General features: G+C 38.3%; 1 protein-coding gene across 3 annotated transcripts in view; it reads right to left on the bottom strand.

Annotated features, from left to right (window-relative positions):
* The window catches only part of REV3L (REV3 like, DNA directed polymerase zeta catalytic subunit), a 119836-nt gene that overhangs the window by 19458 nt on the left and 74298 nt on the right, over positions 1-26080 (bottom strand). For 2 of the 3 annotated variants that reach the window (XM_089530559.1, XM_089530560.1), the window contains exons 16-26: positions 24945-25070; positions 20159-20357; positions 17203-17314; positions 10817-10932; positions 9686-9804; positions 7897-8015; positions 5915-6056; positions 4888-5132; positions 3630-3738; positions 1544-1750; positions 847-956 (exon numbers count right to left, since the gene is read on the bottom strand). In XM_089530559.1, the coding sequence (XP_089386685.1) occupies positions 847-956; positions 1544-1750; positions 3630-3738; positions 4888-5132; positions 5915-6056; positions 7897-8015; positions 9686-9804; positions 10817-10932; positions 17203-17314; positions 20159-20357; positions 24945-25070 (1604 nt within the window). Of the gene's footprint in view, positions 1-846; positions 957-1543; positions 1751-3629; positions 3739-4887; positions 5133-5914; positions 6057-6571; positions 6689-7896; positions 8016-9685; positions 9805-10816; positions 10933-17202; positions 17315-20158; positions 20358-24944; positions 25071-26080 lie in introns of those variants that run through there. The other variant, XM_089530561.1, reaches the window with a different exon arrangement.

Genomic DNA, 26080 nt, shown 5'->3' with positions numbered 1-26080 from the left:
AGAAAGTGCAACCCTGTCTCCGGTATTGCATCTGATCACATTTTTTAGCTGTCCGCTAATGTGGGGATGGGAATCATGTGGTTCCGATGTCCATGGAAAGCAACTCCTATCATTCCTCTGTAGTGAATGTGTTTGTTGGAAGGTACAATCCAACAAGATCTAGAGGGCCACATGATTCCCCCATCCCTGTGCTTAAGATTGAGTATTTTTGTTTTGTTTTGTTTTGGAAAGCCTTTGTCTGTATTTTGCTTTCCACAGCTGCATCTTTATCAGAGCTTGGAACAAATTAATGGAAGTGGAAAAAGTAAAGTAAAGTCGCACAGTGACTTATCCAAAGAAAAGGTTGCATGTTAAATTGTTAATGAAACACTCTGGCTGGAATCCTATTGCTAAGAAGTGTTTCTTCCAGTTGGCAAATTCACTACAGTTGACTTATTTTGGATTTTAGCCACATCAATGTCCAAAAGAAATGACATCTCTTGATTCTTTTTAAAGAAGCCTATATAGTTTGAGAAGAAAAGTGGGCAGATTTCTTTTCACCACCATGGATATGCAATCTCAAAGCTTGTGCTTCACCGACACCACAAAGTCCAGGGAAAGAGAAAGAGAGGGAAAGGGGAATGCTTACTGTTGGGCTCCTTCACCCTTCTGATAATGAAATCTCTGTTGTTAAAGCATCTGACCCATTCCTCCCCCTTCAATTTACTGTGTGCTTGAAGTCTTATATTCATTAAAATGTTCATATATAAACCAATATAATTCTCATTAGCTACAAAAGAATAAAAAAGGAACATGATTACATGACTGGTTTTCAAATTTCCTAAGCAAAAGAACAGTTTTCATTACCTGTCTGTGTCCCCATACACAACCCGTGCTCCCCACTTTTTTGTATCATTCACCAGTTTTATTGCTCGTTCCAAAGTTTCTCTGGCTTTGTGCACAATGCTATCACCAATCTGCAGATAAAAAATACTAAAAGTAATTCTTAACCAGAGGCTCTATTTCCATAGTACTTCTTTTCAACTGATAATACATATATTACCGTTTCATGATGTTCAATTCACATATGATATAATTGTGGGATTCACTGTATAAAGCCTGTATAAAGAGGGTTTTTTATAAAAAAAGCAATACCGTTTCTCTTTCCCCTCCCCCCCCCAAAAAATTGGGATGATTCTTAAAAATAAAATAAAGCTGCTGCCTGTGTCTAATTCACTGAGCATATCCAACATAGTGTTTTTGGTTGGTTGCATTCAGCAATTCAATCCAATTAAAATAATGTTTTTAATTGATGTAAACTATAACAACAAAATCTATGACTAATATTTCAATCCACAATTGTTTGAGGAACTGCACAAGTAAAGGGGTTCCTTGCCCAATTTTCACCAGTTCCCCATTCTCTTGCTTCATATCCTACATGGTGACGAACAATCCCCAGCCTTGATAAAAAAATCAGCTTTTGCCATATAGTAAATAACAATGTTGTGCTTTAAATACTCCCCACATTCCCAGATCCTTCTAATATTTAATTTTAACTACTCACCTCTATGCATGGCATCCTTCCAGAAAAATTAGCAGAAGTATAACCAAATGTGACATTTGCTATAAGTTTAAGGCCAAGTTGGCGTGCCTCAAGCATTCGACTGATAGCTTTGTCATGCTTATAAGATTTCATAGACTGCTTCACCATTATTCTAGTCTTCAGAATTTCTTCCAGCATTCTTGGCAATACACCCTTTCTTACTGTGGGCTGCATAAAAAAGGCATAATGCTTTTTTAAAAATAAAAAGGTTCAGAAACCTAAAGCTAGCGCTTGACATTAACCCTATGTTTTTAATGACAAGCATTAGCTTTTAAGGTATTAGTTAAATTAAGCATTTAACTTTAAAGTTAAGTTCTATGCTTTTGAAGTTTGCTGTTTAACTAAAGAAAAAGCTCTGCAAGTGAGAGATGACTTGTTATTTTGACTAAGCATCATATGACTGTATTATGATATGTATACCCTAAAGCTGTTATATTATTATAGATTAAACAGTTACCAGCTTCTACAAATGCATCACTGTTGAACTTAAGAGATGTAAAAACATTTTTCTCAAAAAGATGGATTTTTTTAAATTTAAAAATTGAAAACTCTTAATTTGCTTAATTATTATGCTTCATATTTTAAAGTTCCATGCCTTAATGTTTTGATATTTCTTACTAGAAAGTAAGACAGAGATAACAAATACTGCATTAGAGAACAAAGACCCCATACAGACAGGCCAAAATAAAGCTGCTTTGGATCACTTTGGAGGTATGCTGTTTAAATGATGCATGTGTACTAAGAGTCCGGAAGCTGTGCCAAAGCTGCACTCTAGTCTTTAGGACTGGATCGTGGCTTTGGCGCGGCTTCCGGACTCTTAGTATGCATGCATCATTTAAATAGCATACTTCCAAAGTGACCCAAAGCAGCTTTATTTGGGCCTGTCTGTATGGGGCCAAAGTCAATTGTGTCAATATAGCAGTCCAACTTTGAAAATACAGCCGGCCCCCCACATTCACGGTTTTGGTTATTCGCAAATGTTAAACCTGGCAAGCATTTCCAGGATGGAAGGGGCAGAGGAAAGGAGCACTCCAGTCCCAACACCCCTCTCACCCTGGAACTGCTTCTCCGAGGCATTTCCTGGGAGGAAAGAGCCAGTGAAATGGAGCGCTCCTGTTCCCCATGACCCTCCCACCCTGGAAATGGCTGTTGCATGGGGGGAGGGGACAGTTTATTCACAGTTTTTCCACATTCACAGGGGTTTTGGTCCACTAACCTGCAAATGTGGAGGACTAACTGTATAATCACTGTTACAATGCATTTATACAAATCTATGATTCAACTACACTTGGGAGTACTGCATACAGCCCCAGTCACCACATCTGGAAAAGGGATTGTAGAACTTGAAAAAATGCAGTAAAAGGCAGATAATCTGATGTTGTGACTGGGGCAATTTCCACATAGCAAACAGTTAAAATTTTGGAGATTTTTAGTTTAGAAAAAAATATATAATGGGTGTGGGAAAAATGTGACAGAACTGTGTTATATTATATGTTATACAGATAAAGAAGATAGGAAGAAATCCCACCACACTTTAAGTTAAAGTACAGTGCGCCTGCATCATTCAAGGGTGGACTTTACACTGGGAGAAGGGGCGGTGTGTCCCATAAGGGATAATGGGGCACGCGCCTATGGAGCATGTGTGCCACCACGCCGCTGTGTGCATGAGCCCCATTCATTTAAATGGGGCTCGAGCACAGGCGGAATTCTCTTCACACGGGGGAGTTCGGAACAGATGCACCGCGTAAAGGAAGGGCAGACTGTATGTAATTCAGTGTTAGAAAAAGTGAAGGGCACCAACCTGGGTGGTTTCCAAAAGAGGACTGGAGACTAGTCATTATATGCCTCAATACTGCCACCAGTATAAGGGGCTGTACCTCTAAATATACATTGCTATAGAATATAAGTGGGAAGTTGCTAATGTATTTATGTCCTATTTGTGAGTTTTCACAAGCATTCAGTTGGGCACTGTGGGAACAGAATGCTGGACTAAATAGGCCTTTGGTCTGATCCAACATGCCTCCTTTTATGATGGATAAAACCTTACCTTAACAAAAGCAATTCCACTGGGTGATACTGTGATATCATGCCGAAGCTGATACAGTAAATCAGGAGATACTCTCAGAGATGTGCAACCAAATTTAAATTCATCATATCTAGAATATAAGAGAAAAAGAACTGAACCACAGACAAACTACTATTTCAATTGATTACCTCCATTAGACATATCCACTTTGTTATGTATCTATCCATTATTATCATGAAGAATTTAAAAGCTCAGCTTTTTGCTCAGACCTTACCATTGGGAATGGGACTTCACTGGCCCGCATGCAGATGCCTCTCTTTCTCCCTCCCTCCTGGCTCTCACCTACGGCGGGTGGCCAGGAGCCACCACTGCCTCCTCCTCCTCTTTTGCCCGCCTCCTCTTCCACTAGTCCTTGTTCTCCGTCCCTCCCGGCTCTCACCAGTGGGGCAGGGGGCCACCACTGCTTCCTTTTCCTTCTCCACCTCTTCCTCCACCACCGGTACCATCTCAACACAGGCTTGCCATCCGCAGATGGTTGAATCTGCGGATGGAAAGTCCGCGGATACTTAGCGCAGACTGTATTTGCATTTAATTCAAGGCTAGTCTATACTGTTCAGAATACTCTGGGCTGCTCTTGGAGTATTCTATCCCTGGAGCTGCACTAGATTCCCCCCCCCCCCATTACTTCCGCACTCTTTAATGGAACTGGGTGGCTGTTTACACATACGTCCTGCTATGCTGCCCTGTCGCTTTCTCTGAGGTCAGAAACAAGGTGGCCAAAGTTGATCACATGGTTGGGTGTCTCACTGTGATCTCAGAGGGAGTGACTCACGCCAGTACTCCTGGGTAGCACAGCAGGATGTGTGTGTAAACTGTCGCCTGCTATTGCTACAAAGTGCTCTGGATTTTCCTGCAAAATCTGGAGTAAAAGGTGAGCTTTTAAAATCTGATTTAGGCAGGGAAGGGGCAGATTCAGTGTGGAATTAGCCTTCTCTTGTGAAGACAGTCGGTACTTAAATTGGGAATTTGGCCCAATTGTGTAGACAGGTTGTGGTGAGGGCAGGTGGGTGAGGGAGTCAGTTTAAATGTTCTGTGTAAGCATGCCCTCAGCCATGCTTTTTTTTAGGTCTCTGACTGCACCCGAAAACCTTTGGGGATTCTAATCAGTTATGGTCATCTTATACATTAGCAAGTGGTGGGAAAATTTATTTCATTCAACCTATGAAGTATTTATTTATTAGCAGAAAAATTTATGGTAATTTAAATTATTAATACTTACTTCCCCAGGTTCTCAACATGCCCCAAGCATGTGGAAAAACAGTAGTTGTACGCTATAACTATAGATGGATATAAAGATTGAAAATCTAGTACAAGGACAGCATTACTGTAAAAACGGGATTCTGGTTCCATTATTAGAGGAATGCACTGAGGAGCCCTCTGTTGAGCTCGCTGTAGGATGCTGGGTGTCACAGCAATGTAATTCATTGGTTTAGCAATACGTAACATCATTGACTCCACACGGTACTACAAAAGAAACACAATAAATAGCTGATCACATATGAAAATACAAGTTGTATTTCTGACACTGTTCTGGAGTAACTATGCATTTGCTACTCCCATACTAATGAACAGCAAGACTCATGATAACTGATACCTTACTTGAGCTGACTTTTCAAATTCAGAATTTAGGAGAGCTAACATTAAATCTAGAATCACCCCAGGTAGCAATCTGATTAGTCTCTGCACTCCTGGTTAAGGATGCAAGGACTTTCCTGAGCATTCAGTTGTTCAAGAACATCCACAAACTGCTGAATTAATGATGTGGAGACCCTAGTACTAGTTTTTTTAAAATTAAGAATGCATCACCTTCTAAACATGTGATATCAGATCTCTAGAACTATAACCACTGGCAATAAGCACTGTGGAAGGAGCCTGGGCTTCATTAGGAATGAAAAACTCCATAGATAAGCAGACTTGAGCTGAAGAGGAGAGCAAGTCAGGGTTAGAAACAGTTGCCAGAGAAGAAATATGACATAAAAAGAGAAATTACAAGTATCCAAAAACTGAATTGGAAGCAGAAGAGATTTTCTGCTTCAATCAATTTGTGAAATTTTGAATCTTCTCAAAGAAGCAGGACAGACCCAGAGCCAGGTTTGATAGCCATTCATAGGGGTGAATCTTGAAATCTGTGCCCTACTGATATTTTGAGATCATTTGGGGCAAAATCATGACATCCCCCACCAAATTAAAATAAAATATGATTGCCCAGACAAGTTGATTTTTCAAAAATATTACTGAAAACTTACCTGTGACCCCCTTGTTAATACATGCAAGAACTGAATTCCAAACAGCCTTGCCATTTCACTTGTTCGTCCAATCAAATCTAAGTGTTCTAACAGCTGGACATTCCCATGGACACGGCTAATGTAATAATCAACCATTTTCCACCTTTAAATCAAATCACAAACACATTAAAATAGGGTCTGAAAAAAGGGAATTTTGGAAGAAAGTTTGAGGGAAGCAATCTACAATTTGTGAGATGAAGAACCAAAATGAGATGAAAAATCAAAGTAGTTAGGACTGACATAATGCCACTTGCTGAAACAAACCTGAATGGTTCTATAGATATATAGATGTAAGAATGTCTCAAGTCTATTTATACTACATCACCTGATTTGACTATGAACCACTGTGGAGGTTCCTTCCTCCATCTAAAAAGATTGAGTTTCATTAATGAATAGCATCTATGTCCCCCTCTGAGATCATCCAAAATGATCACCTCTAAAGATGGCTACTATATATACTCAACTATAAGTCAATCTCATGTATAAGTTGAGGGCAGGTTTTGGGGCCAAAATTATGGATTTTTATATGACCCATGGATAAGTTGAGGGTAAAACCTAGGGGCATGTAATAAAGGATCTAAATGATAAAGAAAAGAAAAACAATGCCAAAGAACTTACAAAATTCCAGCAGACATAACTTTGTGTTCACTTTAAAGGCTGGATGGATGAGAGAATAAAAGGAGGTCAGTGCTGCCAGGACAAATTACACTCTTTCTTTTCACCACGGGATGGTTCCTTTTTAAAAAATGAGAGTTAAAGTACAGTACCTACATTGACTCATGGATAAGTCATTTCAGGTTTTTTGGGTTAATTTTTTGACCGAAATTTTTAGACTTATACATGAGTATATATAGTAAATGCTGATGCTAAATGATGGCTTTTAGTGTCAGGACCTCTTTTGGATAATGTTAACTGTAATAAGCAATATTAACATTCTATACAGAAACCTGAAACAAAGGGCAGAGATGAGATGTTATGTCATGTGGAAATACTCAACAGAGATTGTTTTACAACATGGAATTCTGTTACAGTCAAGATGTGCCAACGATCATGTCCAATTCACCTTTAAAGCATAACTGAAATTCATGTAGTCATTTTATGTTTTATGTAAGTAATGGGTGAAGTTCAGAATTACATGTGTAAATGTATCTTCAAGTTGCTATTGACATACTGTATGGCAAGCCCATGAATTTCATAATGTTTTCTTAAGCAAAAAATACTCAGAGATGGTTTTGCCAGTTCTTTCCTATGAAATATAGGTCCTGTCCAGATGGGCCCTTTGCGGCGCGTCCACGACATGCTAGGGTTGCCTCGGGGCGGCGCGTGCACACGCCCCACAACCTTAGCATGTCATGCACGCGCCGCCGTTATGCAGCGCCTTACAGACGGCGCGTGTAACGGTTACATCGCAGCTGTGCAGCCTCCAAACGGGGCTGCACAGCTGCAACGTAACTATGCCGTCTTTGGCGCTTTGCAGCGTTGCAAAAAGGAGCCAGTTTTTTAGCTCCTTTTTTCCTGTGCAGCAGCGCCACACAATTTGTATGCTGTGGCGCTCCTGCACAGGAAAGAGAGGCGCCAAGGTGGCACCTCTTTTTGGCGGTCTGTATCCCGCAATAGCCTACATCACCTGGTATTAGCTGGCAGTCTCCCATTCAAGCACTATAGATATCTTTGATAATATGGATTAATTTTGTACCAGTATCACATTTGCATGAGGACTGTATCCACTTAGTCTATCACAAACTGAACTTTCTGAGATGGGTTGATGGTGTGTAAATCTGGCCTAAACAATCAACACACTTGAGATTGACAGTACATTTATTGATCCCAAGGGCCAAATTTGTTTTCTTGATAATTAAATTTTCATCTGCAATCCACTAAACAATCCACTATTTTTATATCAGGAAATGTAATTTGAAATGTGCATAAGAAAAAGTAATTACCTATAGATGTCTGCCTTGTTATCAAACCAATCAGAAAGAACACGAGGGGTAAACAGTGGAAACCGTTGATGGAGTATATGAAAGCCCACATTTTCAAAGGTATAGTTAGTTAGAGCCACCTAAAACAAGAGAAGGCTGTGTGATCACATCTTTATATAACCTAAATACAAAATATGGAGTATTGTTGAGATAAAAAATTGTATCAAGACAAGAATGGTTAAAAACAGATACAACTATAGGTGGTGATGCTCATCTCTGTTACTAAGCCGAGAGAGCCAGCGTTGTCAAAGATGGCTCCATGGTCATATGGCCAGCATGACTAAATGCTGAGGTGCACGGTGTTACCATCCTACTAAAGTGGTACCTACTTGCACTTTTACATGGTTTTGAACTGCTAGGTTATGTAGCAATGAGTCTCTCTAGGAGAATTTTTAATTAGCTCCATTAGCTAACAAAGGATTTGGTGGATTGTTATAGGCAAAAACTAGCCTAAAGGCAAAGGTGTTTGTCCTACATCAAAGGAAATCAAATCTGCATTCTAAAGGATTGCTTTGTCTGGCAATATCCAGGTTGAGAATTAAGTTGTAAATCAGCCTCATTGGCCTTGTCCGGCAAAACATCCTGCCTCAATTGCCTGTCTTCCTGACTTGGAAGGTGTTAAAAGTTTCTCATTTGCAACTCCCAAACTATTCTGTTTCATGTGCATATGGGGTAGTGTGGTCCTGACCACTTGCCTCAGAGATTATGGTTGCTCAGAGTACAGCCTCCATTTGGGGCCATAGGGAAAGCACAATCACCAAAATTCAGAAGATTTCGGCTTAGCGTAACAGTTGGCAGAAGCTGGGACTAGTGACGGGAGCTTACTCTATCATACAGTGCTTGGTTGTCAGAGTCGGCATTTTAATTGCTAAGCCACCATGTCCCTATTGGTCACAGGTTACCATAAAGCACAGGTCATTAGTATTAATATTACTTAAGATATTAATCTTGTACATGAATGAGTAGTGGCCATGCTGTGTTGTTACCACATCAGCAAGAAGAGCACCATAAGCCTGCATCAAAATAAAAGTCATATGACATCTGAAACACAAGCAAATTGGTAGTAGTCTTGTAGCCTTCACAGTGCCTTTTGTCAGAATCACTACTCCCTCTCTGATGCCAATGACTGTAGCCCATGAACACTCACATCACAATGAATATTAGTCTTTCAAACAACATGGAATTTTTAAATTTGTCATGCAAATGCAGTTAAATTCTAAAAGGAATGAGTACACATTCAAACTTACTACAGAACGGATTAACGTATTTTTGCAAGTGAAATAACTGACAGGTTTGCTTATGTCTATGTGGTTTATCCAATAGTGTCATTTTGCTGCTGGGTGGGATTCCCACTTACAGAAGATGCCATTGCCCCATCTTCAGAGACACCTTCTCAATAGGAGGAAAAGGAAGAAATTTGCTTCTATGAACCTGTTGCTGGCATGAATTTAGGTAGAACCTGACAGCAATAGGTCAGAAAAACAGTACAGCAGACCACAATAATTAACAAATGTCTCATACTAATAACAGCATATGAATTCTACATGGAGAAAGGAAAATACAAATCTGGAAAACTATGTAGAAAGACAATACTTATTTTATTAGTAAAAACATGGTTGAAAGTAGTTTATTTTAACATAAGATATTTATTTTGAAATTGGGAACAGGTATGGTGCAACCAATATACTACATCTCAATTTTATTAAAAATCAGCATCCTTTAATCTTTAATATAGTTTGCCAAACTTTACCTCATGTCTCATAATTCTCCAGATATTTAGTACGACACGTCCTACAATATTTATCTCACTCATTGTATCGGATCCATATTCATCTTGATCTGAAGCAAATCTGTTTTCTCTCTTATCATCTAAAACATTAAAAAACATTATTTAAATAACTCTATGACTAAACCTAAAGAAATATTTATAAGAATAGTAGAACAGTAGTGGCCAATCTGTGGGGCAAGAAATGGGCTTGAAGGTGCTCTCACCCATTTTTACCCATAACCCAAATCCTACTGCTTATTCCACTTGTGGAAATCATGCTTCAGGCCCACTGTCTATGTATTAAAAGAACCAGAAGCATGCATTACTTTGTGTTTTGAACATTTTTTAAAAAAACAAATCTTGCAACACTTGTAATGTTCCAAGCTTTCTAGACAGCTGTGAATTTTCTGGAGCTATATGCAGTGAAAAATTTCCAGGCTAGCACAGTTACAATTATTAGCTTAAAAATTAAATTAAAACAACTTGTTTCAAGATAATATCCCAACACAATGAAGGTAAAATAATGAATATATCCAGAATGATCACTGAGAACAAAAGGAGCGAAATGATGGCAATAAGAATGTGAGCTTTTCAAAACTATTTTGAGCACCTGTGCTACAGACAGCCACTGAAAATGGGAGTAAGGTTAAAATGTGAAAGGATGAAGGCAGACGAAGGGAGTTCTGGCTGGTTTTCAGTCATACTTTCGCAGAGTCTTGTCCTGTGGATAATATCTATCAAGGATGTGTCTCTCCTAGCTTGTTATAAAATGTTTACTACAAGCAGTATTTCATATACCCAGATACATCTTTTTAGGTTACCTGCTTCCTTTATTCCTGCCCCCACTTATTCTAACACAGGAGAAACAATCACCAACCTAAGGCAGCAAATGTATAAACAAGAACATCTGCTGATTGTTCATCAGCTTACTAGAGACAGAAGCAGAAGGCACACAAAGCAGCACTGATTCTGACGAACAGTAAAATGTTGCAAGAGTTAGAATGCAAATCGCTTTATGTGCAGGGTAATTTTGAAATAAACTCAGTTTCTCACAGTACATTCTCAGGAAACAGATTCTCACAGTAAATAAGAATGTTAGAATCACAAACATACCAGGAATGCGAGAGATCATCTGGCATAAATCAACACCTAGAGCAGCAGCTCTTTGTAAGAGGTATCCCCAAGAATGCATTTGGACTTCATAGCCTAGTAAAATATCTGGATCATACCTGAAAGAGAAAATAGATATTCTTCAAAGAGTCAAATGCATTGTACACAGACACACAGACACACAGACACACACACACATGCAAGCTGTGATAAACTTGAACTGCTACTTCCATTCCTATGAGTACAGAGAAACACGCAATGTGATTGGAAAAAAACCAATTTGCATGAAAAACGGTTATTGAATACAGTACCGTGTGCTGGATATGCAAAACTGCCAAGATGGTATGTGTGGGGTGGGATGTTGAGGGGGAACAAAGCATATTTACTAACCCTACCCATCCCTACCTATTCCTACAAAAAAACCTGTATGTAAACTTGAGGGTGAGATAACATAGATTGGTGCTTGCTGGGCTAGATTTAATGCTTGCTCTAATTAAAATTTTGGAATAAAAGTAACTGGTCACAAACAGGAGTCAATCATGAAGAAAATCTTTCAGAACCAAAGACTGCACAGAAAAGGAGAGGGGAAACTAATTAAACTTGGAAACTGTATGCATCCTAAGTTATGAAACAGGATAATTTTAAAGCAGTATTTCTTAAACTACCTAATGTGTGGGACCAGTAGAGGTTTTCCTCCCCAATATACCAGGGACTGGCACTATACAGTAATTGTGACCACTGACTAGAACTGTTTCTTGTTTGCAAACTCAGTGCAGATAAGTACTGGTTTATAGATTACTACTTTGAACAGAACTCCTTTAAGAGGCAAACAGACAATTTTATGATAGGATCAATTAATTTCATAATGGATTTTGGTAGAAAAACACTCAGTTATGAACTAAGAAGAGATTTCTCTTCGTTACCCTTAGGAACAGTCAACTTTTGGAGATGTACTATTAACCTGAACTGTTTCAGATGGCAGGAAATTTTTTTATAGAAACTCTTTCTCTTTTCTCAGGAAATGCCCATAACAGATTAAGACTATTTTTTTTTAAAAAATCCTAATTTTAAAAGATCTGTAATATTTTATATTCTGCTACAGATTTATTTAAAATTAATGACTGCAATTCCAAGAAATATCATTTTAGTTTCTTGCCTTTCATTTTAACAGCATGCTCTTTATAAAGAATTAAGAAATATTACTTTTATAGTGTCTTACAATACAGTTTATATTCTACAAGATTATTTGTAAAGCAATTTAGCATAAGTATTCAATGTCACAATTATTCCAATTTCTCAGATTGGAACTGAAGTTGATGGTTTATATCCCCAATGCCTGGAATTCAAAGGCTTAATTTAGGCCTGTGTAGTGGTTTGAGCATTGGACTGTAACTCTGGAGACCAGGGTTCAAACCTGTGCTCAGCCATGAAAACCCAGAGAGTGATCTTTGGGCAAATCATTTCTCTAAACCACAGAGGAAAGTAATGGCAAACCCCATGAACATATCTTGCCCAGAAAACCCCCTGTGTGTGTGTGTGTGTGTACATAATGCCCCACTCTTCAGCCACAAAAGCTCTCAAAGAGGTTTACATATTGTTAATTTGACAGTTTCCTGCCCTCAGGTTTACAATCTAAGAAGACATGACACAAAAAGAGAAGGGAATGGCAGTGGGAAAGGGAATTAAGTCTAGCAGATACTGCTGGTTTTTTTCTCCCTTCAAGGCCAGGGTGGTGGCAGTTAAGATGGAGGGAGAATGATAGTGTCACCATTCATTAAATCATTTGTATTTAAATTTATTAAACTATTTACAGTATTTATAGTGTTTAATGTGTTGGATGAATTTACAGAATTAGTATTTACTGCCCTTAAGACATTGTGTTCTGAATTCTATTGTTTATTTAATGAATTTATGCCCAACTGAACCTCATCTCTTATTGAATCTCATAGTGCATATGCTGAAATCATTTGATGAGTATCATTGTCTTAAGACACTGGACCATAAATTGATTGCTTGGGACCTAACATTAGATACATTTGCTACAGACGATGTAGCCTGTTTTTGTACCATCTTTTTCTTTATTATGTGTACTAGATAGATTGGGAACCGATTTGCTGAACTGCGGCTGGACACATCAACATAACACACTGAATCTTGCTTCCCCTGCTGACTAGAGCCTAGATCGCTATCTATCATTGCCTACTTGTGGTTTATGATTAAACTGGATTGTCAACATGTTTGTTAAGCCCCACCATTTCCTTCTAGACAGGACGGCTCATTTCAAAATGGTGACCGGAATTGGATTCCAAGCTTTTGCTCTCTGTGCCTCCTGTGCCAGTTTTAATGGACAGGCCAGGCAGGTTCTTTGCCTTAAATTTTACCTTTGCCTTATCTTCTTTTACCTTTCCGCTACTTCGTCCAATGTAACAATATTTTCCTGCAGCTGCGGAGATTGGTTTTCTGTTTCACTCTTGCTATATGAGAGAAAATTTTTTTAAGTAGCAACTCTGTATCTGACTTGGTAACCTGTTGCACTTTTGGTTGTTGCATTATTTCTTTATGGTCCCCATGGACTTCACCCACTTACTGCTTACTCACAGTTTCTGGGGGATTAGAAACCTCCGTCAAGCTTTCTGACTGCTGTTTGCGTTTGTCCTGAATTGCAACATCATTGTCAACATCCAAATCCAAATCTCTCTGCTTATGTTCCTTATTTCCTGAGCCTGGAGCCATACTTTTGTTAATCCTAATACTATACTAAATAACGTATTAATTTTAAACAGAGGAGAGAGGAGTTGGAAGCAACAGTATTAATGGTTTGGAATGTTGGATGATCTTGGCTGACTGAATTGGCACAAAGAAGTACCCATATTTGTGGACTGTGCCTTCAGTTTCACGGAGAACGACAGGTTCACCAAAAGTTGAAAACGACTTGAAGGCACACAACGACAACAATGAAACTGTTACTTTCTGGTACTTTTAAAAGCAAATCTTTATGGCATATCAGGGTATGATAGGTTTTAAGCTTGCAGTATCTACTTTGCTTTTGCTAGAATCCATGATCCACCAACATGAGGCAGATGGAATAAATAGGCCCTTATAATTAAAGAATTCTGAGTTTGGGGATTAGAGTACCAGATAAACCAAATTTACAGTCCTATACAAACGCCCACTCCTGGTTAACCCCCCTTTCCAGCTTTCTTCATTTCATCATGAAGTCATTTGGTTATTGCCACCATTTAACAGAAATTAGAAATTCTTGCCAGCCATGCTACAGCAAAACCTCCTTTTGCAATGCCTGACAATTGTGATTCGTCATATGGCATACCTTACTGATACAGATAATGCTAATGCTTCATTGAACAAGTAGAACTAGCTGCACTGATCTCTGGGTTCTAGGTAAGGAATGCTTTGCCAACTTCAGATGTAGTGAGGTACAAAGAACTTTCACGTGGCAGTTTATACACATACATGATATGTGGGAAATGGTAACACCATATGGTAGCTGATTATTCAGTTTCTGCAATTTAGCTGATAAGAGCAGCTCAAAAAAGGGTACAAATCATGGGAGTAATGCCAAAAGCCATCACTCGAAAATTCTCAGAAGCAAAGATTTCCAGGTAAATGTTGCTAGAATTCTCAACTACGTACCAAATTCCAGTGAGATAACCATTAATATCTGAGCAGGTTTTCCGTACCTAAGAATCTGCCACTTCACATAGACTACAAAACTTAATGGGCAAATTGCATATCATTGAAGTGGCAAAGGCTTGCTCCAGTTCTAGCTACTAGAACTGACATCAGATTATTTTCTTAATAGAAATATTGTCTGAAATAAAGATGTATATTTTTGTAAACCTGGGTTGTGATATGTTATGTCAGAACTGATACTGAGGGCTCACATGATTGAATGCATTTTCACATAAAATATTTTCTGTATATTGAAAAACAAATCTAGACATAGTTTACTATGACAGCGAGAATGAAGCCACATTTTATATGCACCTGTGAAAGCCAGAAGAGCTGGCTGATTTGTCCTCAAGTAAGAAAATCCTAAAACCTTGACAGGAATGGTGTAATAGGATATGTCTGGGTAGGGGGAGGTGATTTGTTTGCTTAGCAAGAGGCCTTCAGGCAAGGCAGCCATGATCCTTTCAAAGCCCTTTCAAAATGTCAGCCCTTAGGTCTGAATGGCTGGTATTCCCCCTGCCTCCTCCTGGACTGTAATGACGGTGGCAGAGTTGGATTAAAATTCCAGTCATCTCCGACTAATGCATATGCTGGATAGAACTAGATTGTAGTTCTTAGATTGTATGCCATAGGCAAGTTTACTCTTTTATATTTATTGTTTTTATGTACAGTGCTGTGCTAATCTACAGCGCTATATAAATAAAGAATAATAATAATAAGAGAACTAATGGGAACTAGAACCTGACAAAATCTGAAGGCCACATGTCCTCTCTAAACAGGATTAAAAGTCTAACTCCTATAAAGTCTACATTTTTTTTATAATGGATGTTACCATCTTGAATTCTTATGTGCACAGATCAATGGTGGATAACCGGTAGCAGGTGGATCAGGCCACATTAGTCCATCCTCCAAGGACCTTAAAGGGACAGAGATTCATTTTTTCACAGACAAATTTTAGGCCAGTGAGCTTGTCAGATAGACAACTGGAGCAGAAAGACAGAGAGAATAATCGGTTTTCAAAGAAGTCGCAAAGGAGGAAGGGAGGGGGCGAAAAAAGGTATGTGACAGCAGCTTTAAGGCTAAAATTTTAGCATGAGCTTTTGTGGATATAAACTCAATGATTCAGATGCAATACAGATTGATATTAACACATCAGCTATAAAGCATAATGATACAATTTTAATTATTAAATTCACAATTCTGATGAGACAAGATGACAAATTAAATTTAAATTAAATGAACATTTGATTGTTTGATCAAGATACTGAATCTATTTATTTATTTTAATTTATCACATAGGCACCATATCCCACCTGAACTTGGAAGCTAGGCAAGATTAGCCTTGATTAGTACTTGGATGGGAGAACCCGAACAAGTAGCAGGTGCTGTAGGCTGTATTTCAGAGGAAGGAACTGGCAAAAACACCTCAGAGCCTTTATTGTCTAAGAAAACCTTATGAAATTCATGGGGCTACCATAAATTGACAAGTGGACAAACAACTAAGGTGGTTACATAGCTTATGTAGCATGACGGCCACAAAGTACGGTATATGCAAAGTATGTCTAGTAATTCCTGCAACAGAGCTTACAACTCTCTTTGGGGTGAAGCAGATGAGCAGCTTGGAGCAGCCTCTGGTCACTCCAGCCAAAATTAGCCCCCAATCAGCCCAGGGCCATGGTGCCTGGCTGCTTCAGTCTTGAAGCCAGCTGCTGCAACTGTCCTGAACGGGCTGCCAGCAATGAGTGTTTTTTTACCACTCCTTTTTAGGCCAGCTTCAAGCCACCTTAGGCAGCCTCAGAGCAGCTTATGGACGCATCAGGTGTATGCACCATCAGCACACCACGCCCATTAAGCAGTCGGAAGCTGCACCTTTTGGCTCGTTTGTTTCAGGACTTCATTAGTCATTTCTTCATTAGCCAGTTTTAAAAAATGTGTTTCTGTTTGCTCAAATGGGCAAGATACAGTTTCAACATCAACCCTAATATGGAAAAGGAGAAGAGAGAAGGAATCGAGTAGTATCTTTAACAGGCAAGTTGTAGGTACTTTTGTTGTTGTTAACTGCCCTTGAGTCGATCTTGACCTGTGGCAACCCTGCTGATGAGAAATCTCCAAGACCCTCTGTCCTCCACTGCTCTGCTCAACTCCTGCAAACGCATACTCATGATCTCTTTAATAGAGGTACATGAACAAATGGTGCTATGAACACAGACCAGACACTTGGAAAGGGCAGACCAGCCAATTTTCCATCTGGGAAAGAAGCAGTTTCCCATTAGGAGAAGATATATGTCCAGAAGCTAGTTTTCCATGCCTATTTATGACTGTTCATTTGTTATCACTAAGGAGGAGTGTTGCAGCAAAGTTGTTTTTTGTTTGGTTTTTTTAGGGAAAAAGCCTTTGTATTTATAATAGTTTTTCCATTTTTTATATGGTAAGATGATTTAAGTATAGGAGATCCTCTGAGGTTTAAGATTTGTAAGTACTTTGGGGATATTACAATTTCAATAGCTTTGATATGAGAGGCCAGGAGATATGTATTGAGTAGTCTTGAATCAGAAATATATCTCTTGTGAATAGGGAACACAGATTTTCCAAGAATTTAAGCTGTTCAAACCTGAGAAAAAAAGTGGGCATAACAGAAGCTGAAGAAGGTGAATTAGAAATTCAGAGGCTGAGGAAAAAATAGAATATAAATACTCTACCTTTTTACAATGTTCACTACTTCCTGGAAAAGTGCTCTTTCATCGGTAGTATATTTGACTTCCAATCCAGATATACCAGATCTTGTAAGTAAAGGGGCATGTTCTCTGTTACCTGAAAAAGCAAATTAAAATTTTATTTATTCTAGAAAATTTAACCTTATTTTAGAATAACAAAAAGTCCCTCTCTCTATTTCTGCTGCTCATAGAAAATAAAATAATGTATGGAAATTTAATATTTGAACAACAGATATGGCTTTTGTACTTTGTAGAATTCTAGTACATCCTAAGTATATTTGAATGCAAATGGTTTAGAACGATTTATGAAAGTTCACAAGTGTAAATCCGGCAAGCATTAGTTCTCTGTCGTGGGGAAACAAAAGATTTTGCTACATATTAATGATACTGAACAACCTGATTTTCAGCAGTCCTCAGTTTCTTTTAACCTGTTTCATTGATGGAATAAAGGAAGCTTTTTAAAGGCACAGTAAGACCAATAATCTTTAAAGGACCTTATCAGAGCAGTGCTACATACACTGAATCATTATAAACAGAATACAAATCCTGCTGGCCCCATGTAAAGAGCATAAGTTAGTACAGGCCTTCCTAAAGCATGATGCCTTGGTGCCTAGCCATGGCTGCTGTCCATCTAAATTTCCCCATAGTCTGGTCATTCACTTCAATCAGTACCCTGTTTTGTTTTGCACTAACATACCGAAGAGCTGTCTCCTGACCAGGCTCCTGGTGTGTATTACATTTGGCATAAGCAGGACAAGATCTGTAAACAGCATCTTGGGCAAGAGACAGTCATTTCATGATTCAATATAAGGCATAAACTTCTCTGAAAATGTTTTAGCTATGATGGGTAAAGAGGGAAAGGAAAGACCAATAACTGAGCTGGCATGGTGGGTAGGGGAACTAACCCTACTCCCTTTGAGAGAATTGTTTTGTATTCTAGTGCCTACATATGAAGCAAGTAGAACTGTATCCAGTATTTAAATTCTTTTAAAATATTAGTTGTTACACTTAAACAATTATTGGCATAAACCCTATCCAATTTATCAGTTTCAAGTAAATGATTTGTAAGCTGCACAAAATGAAACAGAACAAAATTTCTCATGTATGTAGAAGGATCTTGTAGCACCTTTGAGACTAACTGAAAGAAAGAAGCTAGTAGCATGAGCTTTTGTAGACTTAAGTCAAATGTATCTGGACCAAATACATCTGAGAAAGTAGACTTAAGTCTACCAAAGCTCATGCTGCCAACTTCTTTCTTTCAGTTAGTCTCAAAGGTGCTACAAGATCTCTCTACATATTTTTCTACAGACTAACACGGCTATATTTTAAAAATTTCTTGAGGTAAAGTCATGTCAATACAATACAAGATCTTCCCCATCCATTATAATTTCTCTTTAGTTGATCATGACGTCTGTAATAAGCAGCCAATGTGAACTTAGAACTTAACGATAAACATGATAGGATTTAACATTAACTACAAACTAGAGTAGACCTTGTTATTCAGTACTATCTCAAATAAAGCAATAGATTCGATACTCAATACGAAAAAATGAACTCTGCAACGTTAAATATTTCTACAGCTTTCATTTTTTTAAACAAATGTTTTTAATCTTATGTGAATTTACAGTCTAGTCAGACATACTTTTCAGAATTTATCAAGGCAGCCCCCATAAAGTCCAAACTGCTGCTTTAAAAGTTTTAAAGAAAATGTTAACAATATGTATTAAAAGAAGGGATAATATTATTTCTCTTCGTATCTAGTAATAACAGTGGATGAAAGATGTAAGTGTTGTCACAATACTGTATTTCTTAATCTTTTCAGACTATTGAGATAAGTAACATAAAGTTGTTTAATTATAAAACATCTCACAGACTTTAACATTTTACTGTCAAGTTCAAATCTAAAATTGTAGGTTTTTTACTAGCCTAAACCAGTGGTACTCAACCTTTAACAGCTGGAGAGCCACTTCACCATTAACAGTTGTTGCAGAGCATAACATCAAGTACCAAACCTCAACACTCACACCATGATGTTACAGTCATTTGTAATGATGCTGTGTCACCAGAAAACATCATATATTGAAACACTACATGACACATCATCCTTTCCCCACCACTGTGACCTTCATTTCCTATTGGCTGCTGGGAAAAAGAGGAAAGTTTCCCCACTCTTTTCCCCCCTTGGCTGCTGGGTTTGCGGCGATTTCTATTCTTACCTGTGGGGGGGATCCCAGCAGCTCCTTCGCTTTCCTCCTATGGGAGGAGGTACTTCAGTGACTCCCACACTGCCGGTCCTTTGGTCAGTGCTCCCCGCGCTGCCTGATAGAGTGGAGCGCCGATCAGATGCCTACACTGCGAGAGCCGCCTGTAGGGCTTCAAGAGCATCCGGCTCTAGAGCCACAGGTTGAGTATCACTGGTCTAAACAAAGCCAAAAAGGTACAATACAATAAGGGCCCTGTTTAGACCCTACAAAGATCAGAGAAAACCACACAACAACCCTTATGCAACATTCAACACAATTAACTTTCTACTTCTACTTAAACCAGTTTTGACACAATTACAAAGTGGTAGTTATTGAACAGCCCCACAAGGGTAAAAGGGACTGGTCTAGCACAAGGGTTTTGAGGACTGCCATCTGAGAAAGTTTTCCTCATTGTATCTTCAGGACATCTGCAGGAGCATGTCACAAAGCATTAAATACTAATTCAACATTTACTGAGTTGATGCTTAAATATTATAGCCCTTGCAAATGTTCATATGAAGATATAAGTTGGAAACCACTACTATGCTTCCCATAATTCTACAGTGAGATGACATGAATTTAAACTCTAGCAAAAATCCTTAAAAATCACATTCTAACATATAGTTCATTATTTATCAGAAAACAATAAAATCAAAATGTTGAAGAACTGCTGAAGAAAATGGTAGTAAAATAAGAACCTTGGCTTGAGATTGCTCTTGTTCTGTCTTTATCAATCACTATAGCACCAGTGATTTCCATTTTGTCAGTATTTGGCAATGAGGTATCTGAGGAGATGCAGTAGAATAAAGCACAGATAGGATCAAATTCAGGGTCTGCTTCCAAATCCCTTCTTGTTCGAGCATGTAACTCTAGACTGAGGAGAGTAAGATGTTGAACCTACACAGAAAAGTATGCAGTATTATCTTCTTTAAAAATGTAATTAAACCAATATAGACAACAGTCAAGTATCATTCATTCATAATTCATTTAAATTCCTGCCTTTGTTTCCAATTTAAATTCCTGCCTTTGTTTCCAATTTGTGGCCTAAAACAGCTTGTAATACAGGTTAAAAATGATTATAATATTAAAATACAATTAAAAGCCAGTTAAGCTATCACATGACAAACAGCACTAAATTAAAAAAAAAATCTAAAAGCATTTAAAACACAACAAATGAAGTTAATGGGTATAGCATCCCATTAAAAACTTTTATACAGCAACTAGGATCAGAAGACTGTCTAAATAAGGAGAGTTTTGCCAGCCAGTGGAAGTAAAGTAGACAACCCATCATTTTACAGTTAGGTTAATAAAAATAACCTTATGCTCCTTTGCAGAAGTGAGGTGTGCTTTTAACTTGGATTGTATAATCATAACTAGGCTAAGAGGTGCAGGTGATCTGAAGTTAAGCTGCTTACCTATCTACTAGAGATTTATGCATTTGTAAAGTCATGAAACTGCTTGCAGTGGATTTCATCAGATGATTAAGCTTTATTAATATGTTGCAAGACCTGTTTCTCTGCCCCTGTCCTCCTAGTTCCCTTCCCCTCCTATCTATGACAATTTTTACAGAATGCTAAAATCAAATACTTTAATAACTCACTTCAACTAGTAGCACACAATCAATCTTATAATAAACAACAGTTATAATTTATGGAAACCTCTCCAACAGCTATAAGTATATCTATACTTACTGAAGCATTCAACATATTTGTATTTGTCTAGCTTTCGAACTGCCAAGCACACAGAGTAAGGGACTGTAAGTTATATGGTATTATACAGTGTTATTTATTTCTCCATAACTCAGGGTGCAATAAATGTACCTAAGTAAAACTAAGGTAAAGGCAAAGGTAATCCCTTGACATGAAAACTAGACAGTCTTAACCAACTGTAGGGGGTGGTGCTCATCTCTGTTACTAAGCCAAAGAGCCAGCATTGTCCGAGGACTGGTCTGGGGCTCATGTTTCCAGCATGACTGCACCAAACGCTGTTACCTTCCCACCGAAGGTATCTACTTGCATTTGCATGCTTTCAAACTGCTAGGTTGGCAAAAGCTGGGACTAGTGACAGGAGCTCACCCCATCATGCAGCACTCAGGGCTCAAACTGCCAACCTTCTGATCTTCCAATTGTCAGAATTGGCGTCTTAACCACTAAGCTACCACATCACCCAAGTAAAACTAACATATACGTAGTATCAACCCCAAGAAGATTCAGGTTTTAACCTGGAATTTAAAGGTAGGTGGCTATATTGCATTAAATGACCTAAATCCAATGTGATAACTGTGGTAGCACTGGAATTTTTGGTCTCTCCTCAGCATGATCCGCAGTAACAAAAACCTGCTCAAGACAGTCCCCACCATCAGATCAGGTTTTTAGGATTTTTAGACCATGTGGCAGGTTGGAAGGAGGAGGGAAAACTGCCATTCTTCAGCTTGTTGCTTCCAGAAGCTATGTCTGCAGGCACAACAAGCGTGCCGGATACTGGCCATTAAGTTAGATGAACAAACGTATCACTAAATGCATGGAAAAATTATATATGGCATATATTAAGGTGGAATGAGTTGTATATTAATAGTTCTGAGGCACAGAATAAGTGAGTGACTACAGATCATTTGAAGGATTACTTCAGTAGGTTGGCCTTTTTACCATCAGCAATCTCTTGGATTAATCAGCAGCTTCTCCTGTTTTCTAGAGAAAATAATCTAGAAACTGAACTATGATATCAAGCAACGTGGACAAGAAAATACACTCTAAATTATACCCTTCCACTAAATATCCAATACACTATACACTGGAAACTAGCAGATCTACCCAGACACATCCTAAGATTATTACTGTACCTAGGTGCTTGAGGCAAGATAGGTAATCAGAGAGATGTTTTTTCAACAGTGGTGACCTCCTGTCTCTAGATAGATCACATATGGCCTTTTCAGAACCTCATTTTTTACTAGTTTCTGTTCTATGAATTGCGTTGTTTTATCTCTTATTACTAGCTTTATTATGTTTTTTTTATTGATTACTATTTTTGATGTTACATGCTTAAATCCACCTGTACACTGTACAGAGAATTTTAGGTATTGGCCTGTCTAAAATTTAACAAAACGCAGCTGCCTGAAAAGCAAGGAAATACAGTATTCCTGAAAACAGCAAATTAAAGCTATTTTAGCAAAACAGCAAGCTAAAGTTATTTTGCAAGCTGCCAACATGTTATTAATACAAAAGGTGGCATGTATTACACCATGCTAACTTCTAAGTTAGTTAAAAGCTCAAAATCTGTTCAAAGGTCATCTTAATTAGAGTCTGGGGAAGAACAAGTAAATGAATGATGATAATGTTGTGGGAGTACCTCTTGTTGAAAATGGTGTGACTTGTGCTGTGTGTACAGGTAGTGGTGGTTGTTGTGTGCCTTCAAGTCACTTCTGACTTATGGTTACCCTAATATCACAGGGTTTTCTTAGCATGTTTCTTCACAGAGGGGTTACCACTGCCATCCTCTGAGGCTGAGAGTATGTGACTTGCCCAACATCACCCAGTACAACTACACTGTATATTTATCCCTGGGCATTTGATAACTGAGCTCTGAACAGTTATCACAGAAGTCCAACTGCAAAGAGATAGTGATGAGATTTCGGTTCCTGACGAGCAAGCACATTCACACAACCTCAGAAGACATGACAATGCTACAGTGCTGAGTTGTTCATGCACAACAGTAAACTAAGTTTTCAATGAGAAAGAGATTGTAAAAATAAATAAATAAATAAATAATAGCAAGAGCAAATACATTTCTATACTGCTTATTAGTGCACATAAGCATTCCCTAAGTGGTTTACAAAGTGTAAGCTAATTGCCCCCAACAATCTGGGTACTCGTTTTCGCGACCTCGGAAGGATGCAAAGCCTGAGTCGAGCTTGAGCCCTTTTGCTGGTATTGAACTCGCAACCTTATGGTTTGTGAGTGAGTGGCTGCAGTACAGGCATTTAACCACTGCGCCACCAGGGCTCCTGGGGGAAAGGGGGGGGGGGGGAAGAAAAAAAGAATAGCAATAGCAAGTACATTTCTATATCAGTTATCTTAAGCACTTCCTAAGCGGTTTACAAAGTTTAAGCTAATTGCCCCCAACAAGCTGTGTACTCATTTTAGAGACCTTGGAAAGATGCCAGGCTGAGTTGACTCTGAGCCCCTGACTGGTATTGAACTCACAACCTTGTGGTTTGTGAATGGCTGTAGTACAGCAGTACAGGCATTTAACCACTGCAGTACCAGGGCAGAAGATATATTGGTGATTACAGAATTATTCTGAACATAACTATTATCAAAATCCTGATGATAAATTTGTGGAGCACAAAGCAGAGAAATAATAATGATGTATAATTAAATGTCTAAGGATTAAATGTAAGCTATCCAAATGCTTAGATCTTCTTCATTATTTTTACAAGTATATCCCTCTTCTTTATTTGGTATTAGGATAATAGAAACCAACCAGGGTTAAACTGAGCCTAGATTTGTTTCTAAATATACCTTTTGGGAAAATCCCTATTACTAGTGGATTACTAAGCATTAGGTTTCATGGCCAATGGGAAGAGAAGGAGAAATTAGAGACTGGTACTTGCCATAAATTATCATTTTTGGGTGACTGCGTGAGCAATCCACACTCATGGGTTTTCCCCTCATGTTAGCTGATCAAGGCAGGAGTCTAAAGTTCTTTTTCTGTTGAAGATGTTAACTCCATTCTCCCTCTGATCAGTTTAATTATAAACATTTGCTATGTATGATTTCTTAACTAAATTAGTCAAAGTAGGTTAGAGCTGTAGAAGAGGTTAGTTTTCTTTTGTTTGCCTGCGCTATTCAATATACCAGGTGGGGGTGGGTTGACCATGCAGTCACCCAAGAAGGATCATTCACGGTGAGTACCAACCTCTCATTCTCTGGATGACTGCCTGAGCAAGTCATGTGAACACTCATGGAATATACCCAAGCACATATTTATGGGTGGCTGTGCTTTTCAGCATCAATAGCTACCCCTTAAAATACAGAGGAAGAACAGAGTTAATGTCAACTAAAAAATAACTTTGGACTCCTGCTTTGATCAGATGACATAAGGGGAAAAGCCATGAGTATGGATTGCTCTGGCAGTCATCCAGAGAATGGGATCCCTGTCTTGTTCCTGATCCTTAAGCCACAGTTAAAGAGTGGCAAGCCTGAGGAAGGATCTTTGTTTCATTTTTGAATTGATGTGAACTGCCTTAGGAGACAATATTTGTATGATGAGCAGTATAAAAATAAATATAAAACATTAAATAAATCCAGTAGATAAGCAAAAATACACAGTAAAGCCATTTAATTTAGTATGTATTTAAATCAGAAATTAAGAACCTAAATTAAGAACCACTACAGAAAAACTTTTCCTGATAAAGCTTATAGTCTGACATAAGAAAGATAAAATGTAAAAGCAGGTAAAAATATCTTCAGTGACAGATTAAGTTACCTCATGTAAAGTCTTTGCTTCCTGGAGATTTTGCATACTGATTTTAAAACCATACGAATTGTTTAAGGATGGTCCTTCAATCTGGGAGGTCTCTTTCTTTGGGGTAGTTATAGCAGTGAATTGATTCTGTCAAAGAAAGTATATAAAAGGGTTTTTTTTTGCAGACTGAAATATTATCTAACTACAGAAAAAACTATGTGTCATAGTTCAACTAACTCATATTCTTTCTCAATAAGAAAAATATTTGACTTCTAATGCCACAGTGAAGAAAGTGAAGCTCGCAGTCATCACTTTTGCAAACCCTAAGGAAATCCTCAAAGCCCACTCACTCCTACGTTTCAATTCTCCCCAGCTGCTTTCAGGCGATTTATTTTATTCCAAAATGGTCTCAAATGCACCACAACACTTGCAAATGTACTGATTTAACTTGCCCTCCACCTTAGAACACCCAGTCTCCTTCGAACACCTTTAAAATGTCCAGTTACCTGAAAATGACAACTGGAACTGATGTGCATCTGTCACATATGGGAACAAACACTGGATCTTTCCCAGAGGGAATGTTTAGGGGGAACACCTTTTTCAGTTTCCACCCTTAAAATATGTTTTCAGTATTTGGGTGCCCAGGGATGGAAGGACAAAAATGTTTGTGAAGGCCCACATCATCCTGAGTTTGGTCTAATTTAACTAACTACAATGTCAAAGCAAACCTGACAGGTCTTTCACACCAAACTGTTGCTTTAATTTTCAGTGGGTGATGAACAGTTGAAAAATACGGTACAACTAATAATGCCCTTATGACTCCAGTATTTCGATGCATATCACAGCCACATGGAATAGCACAACAAATGCCTCCTATGCTGCTGAAAATGTCCATGAATAGGGGTCTTTTGTTTATCAGAAAAAGAATCTAGGAAGCAAATATGATCTTACATATTAAAGCAAAATATAAGCTACTACTGAATTTAGCTAACATTCAACATTCTTCTCAATCAGTTTAATCTTTTTTATTTAAAATTGTATATGAGATCTAGCATGGCACAGTGGTTTGAATGTTGGACTAGGGCTCTAGAGACCAGTGTTCGAATATCCATTTGGCCCTGGAAATTCACTGGGAGATCTTGGGCAAGTTATATTCT

The sequence above is a fragment of the Sceloporus occidentalis genome, unplaced genomic scaffold (genome assembly GCF_023333645.1).
Source record: "Sceloporus occidentalis isolate IW3139 unplaced genomic scaffold, rSceOcc1.0.p SCAF_6, whole genome shotgun sequence".
Lineage (NCBI taxonomy): Eukaryota > Metazoa > Chordata > Lepidosauria > Squamata > Phrynosomatidae > Sceloporus > Sceloporus occidentalis.
The sequence above is the reverse complement of the archived record's forward strand: the minus strand, read 5'-3'. Positions and strand labels throughout refer to the sequence as shown.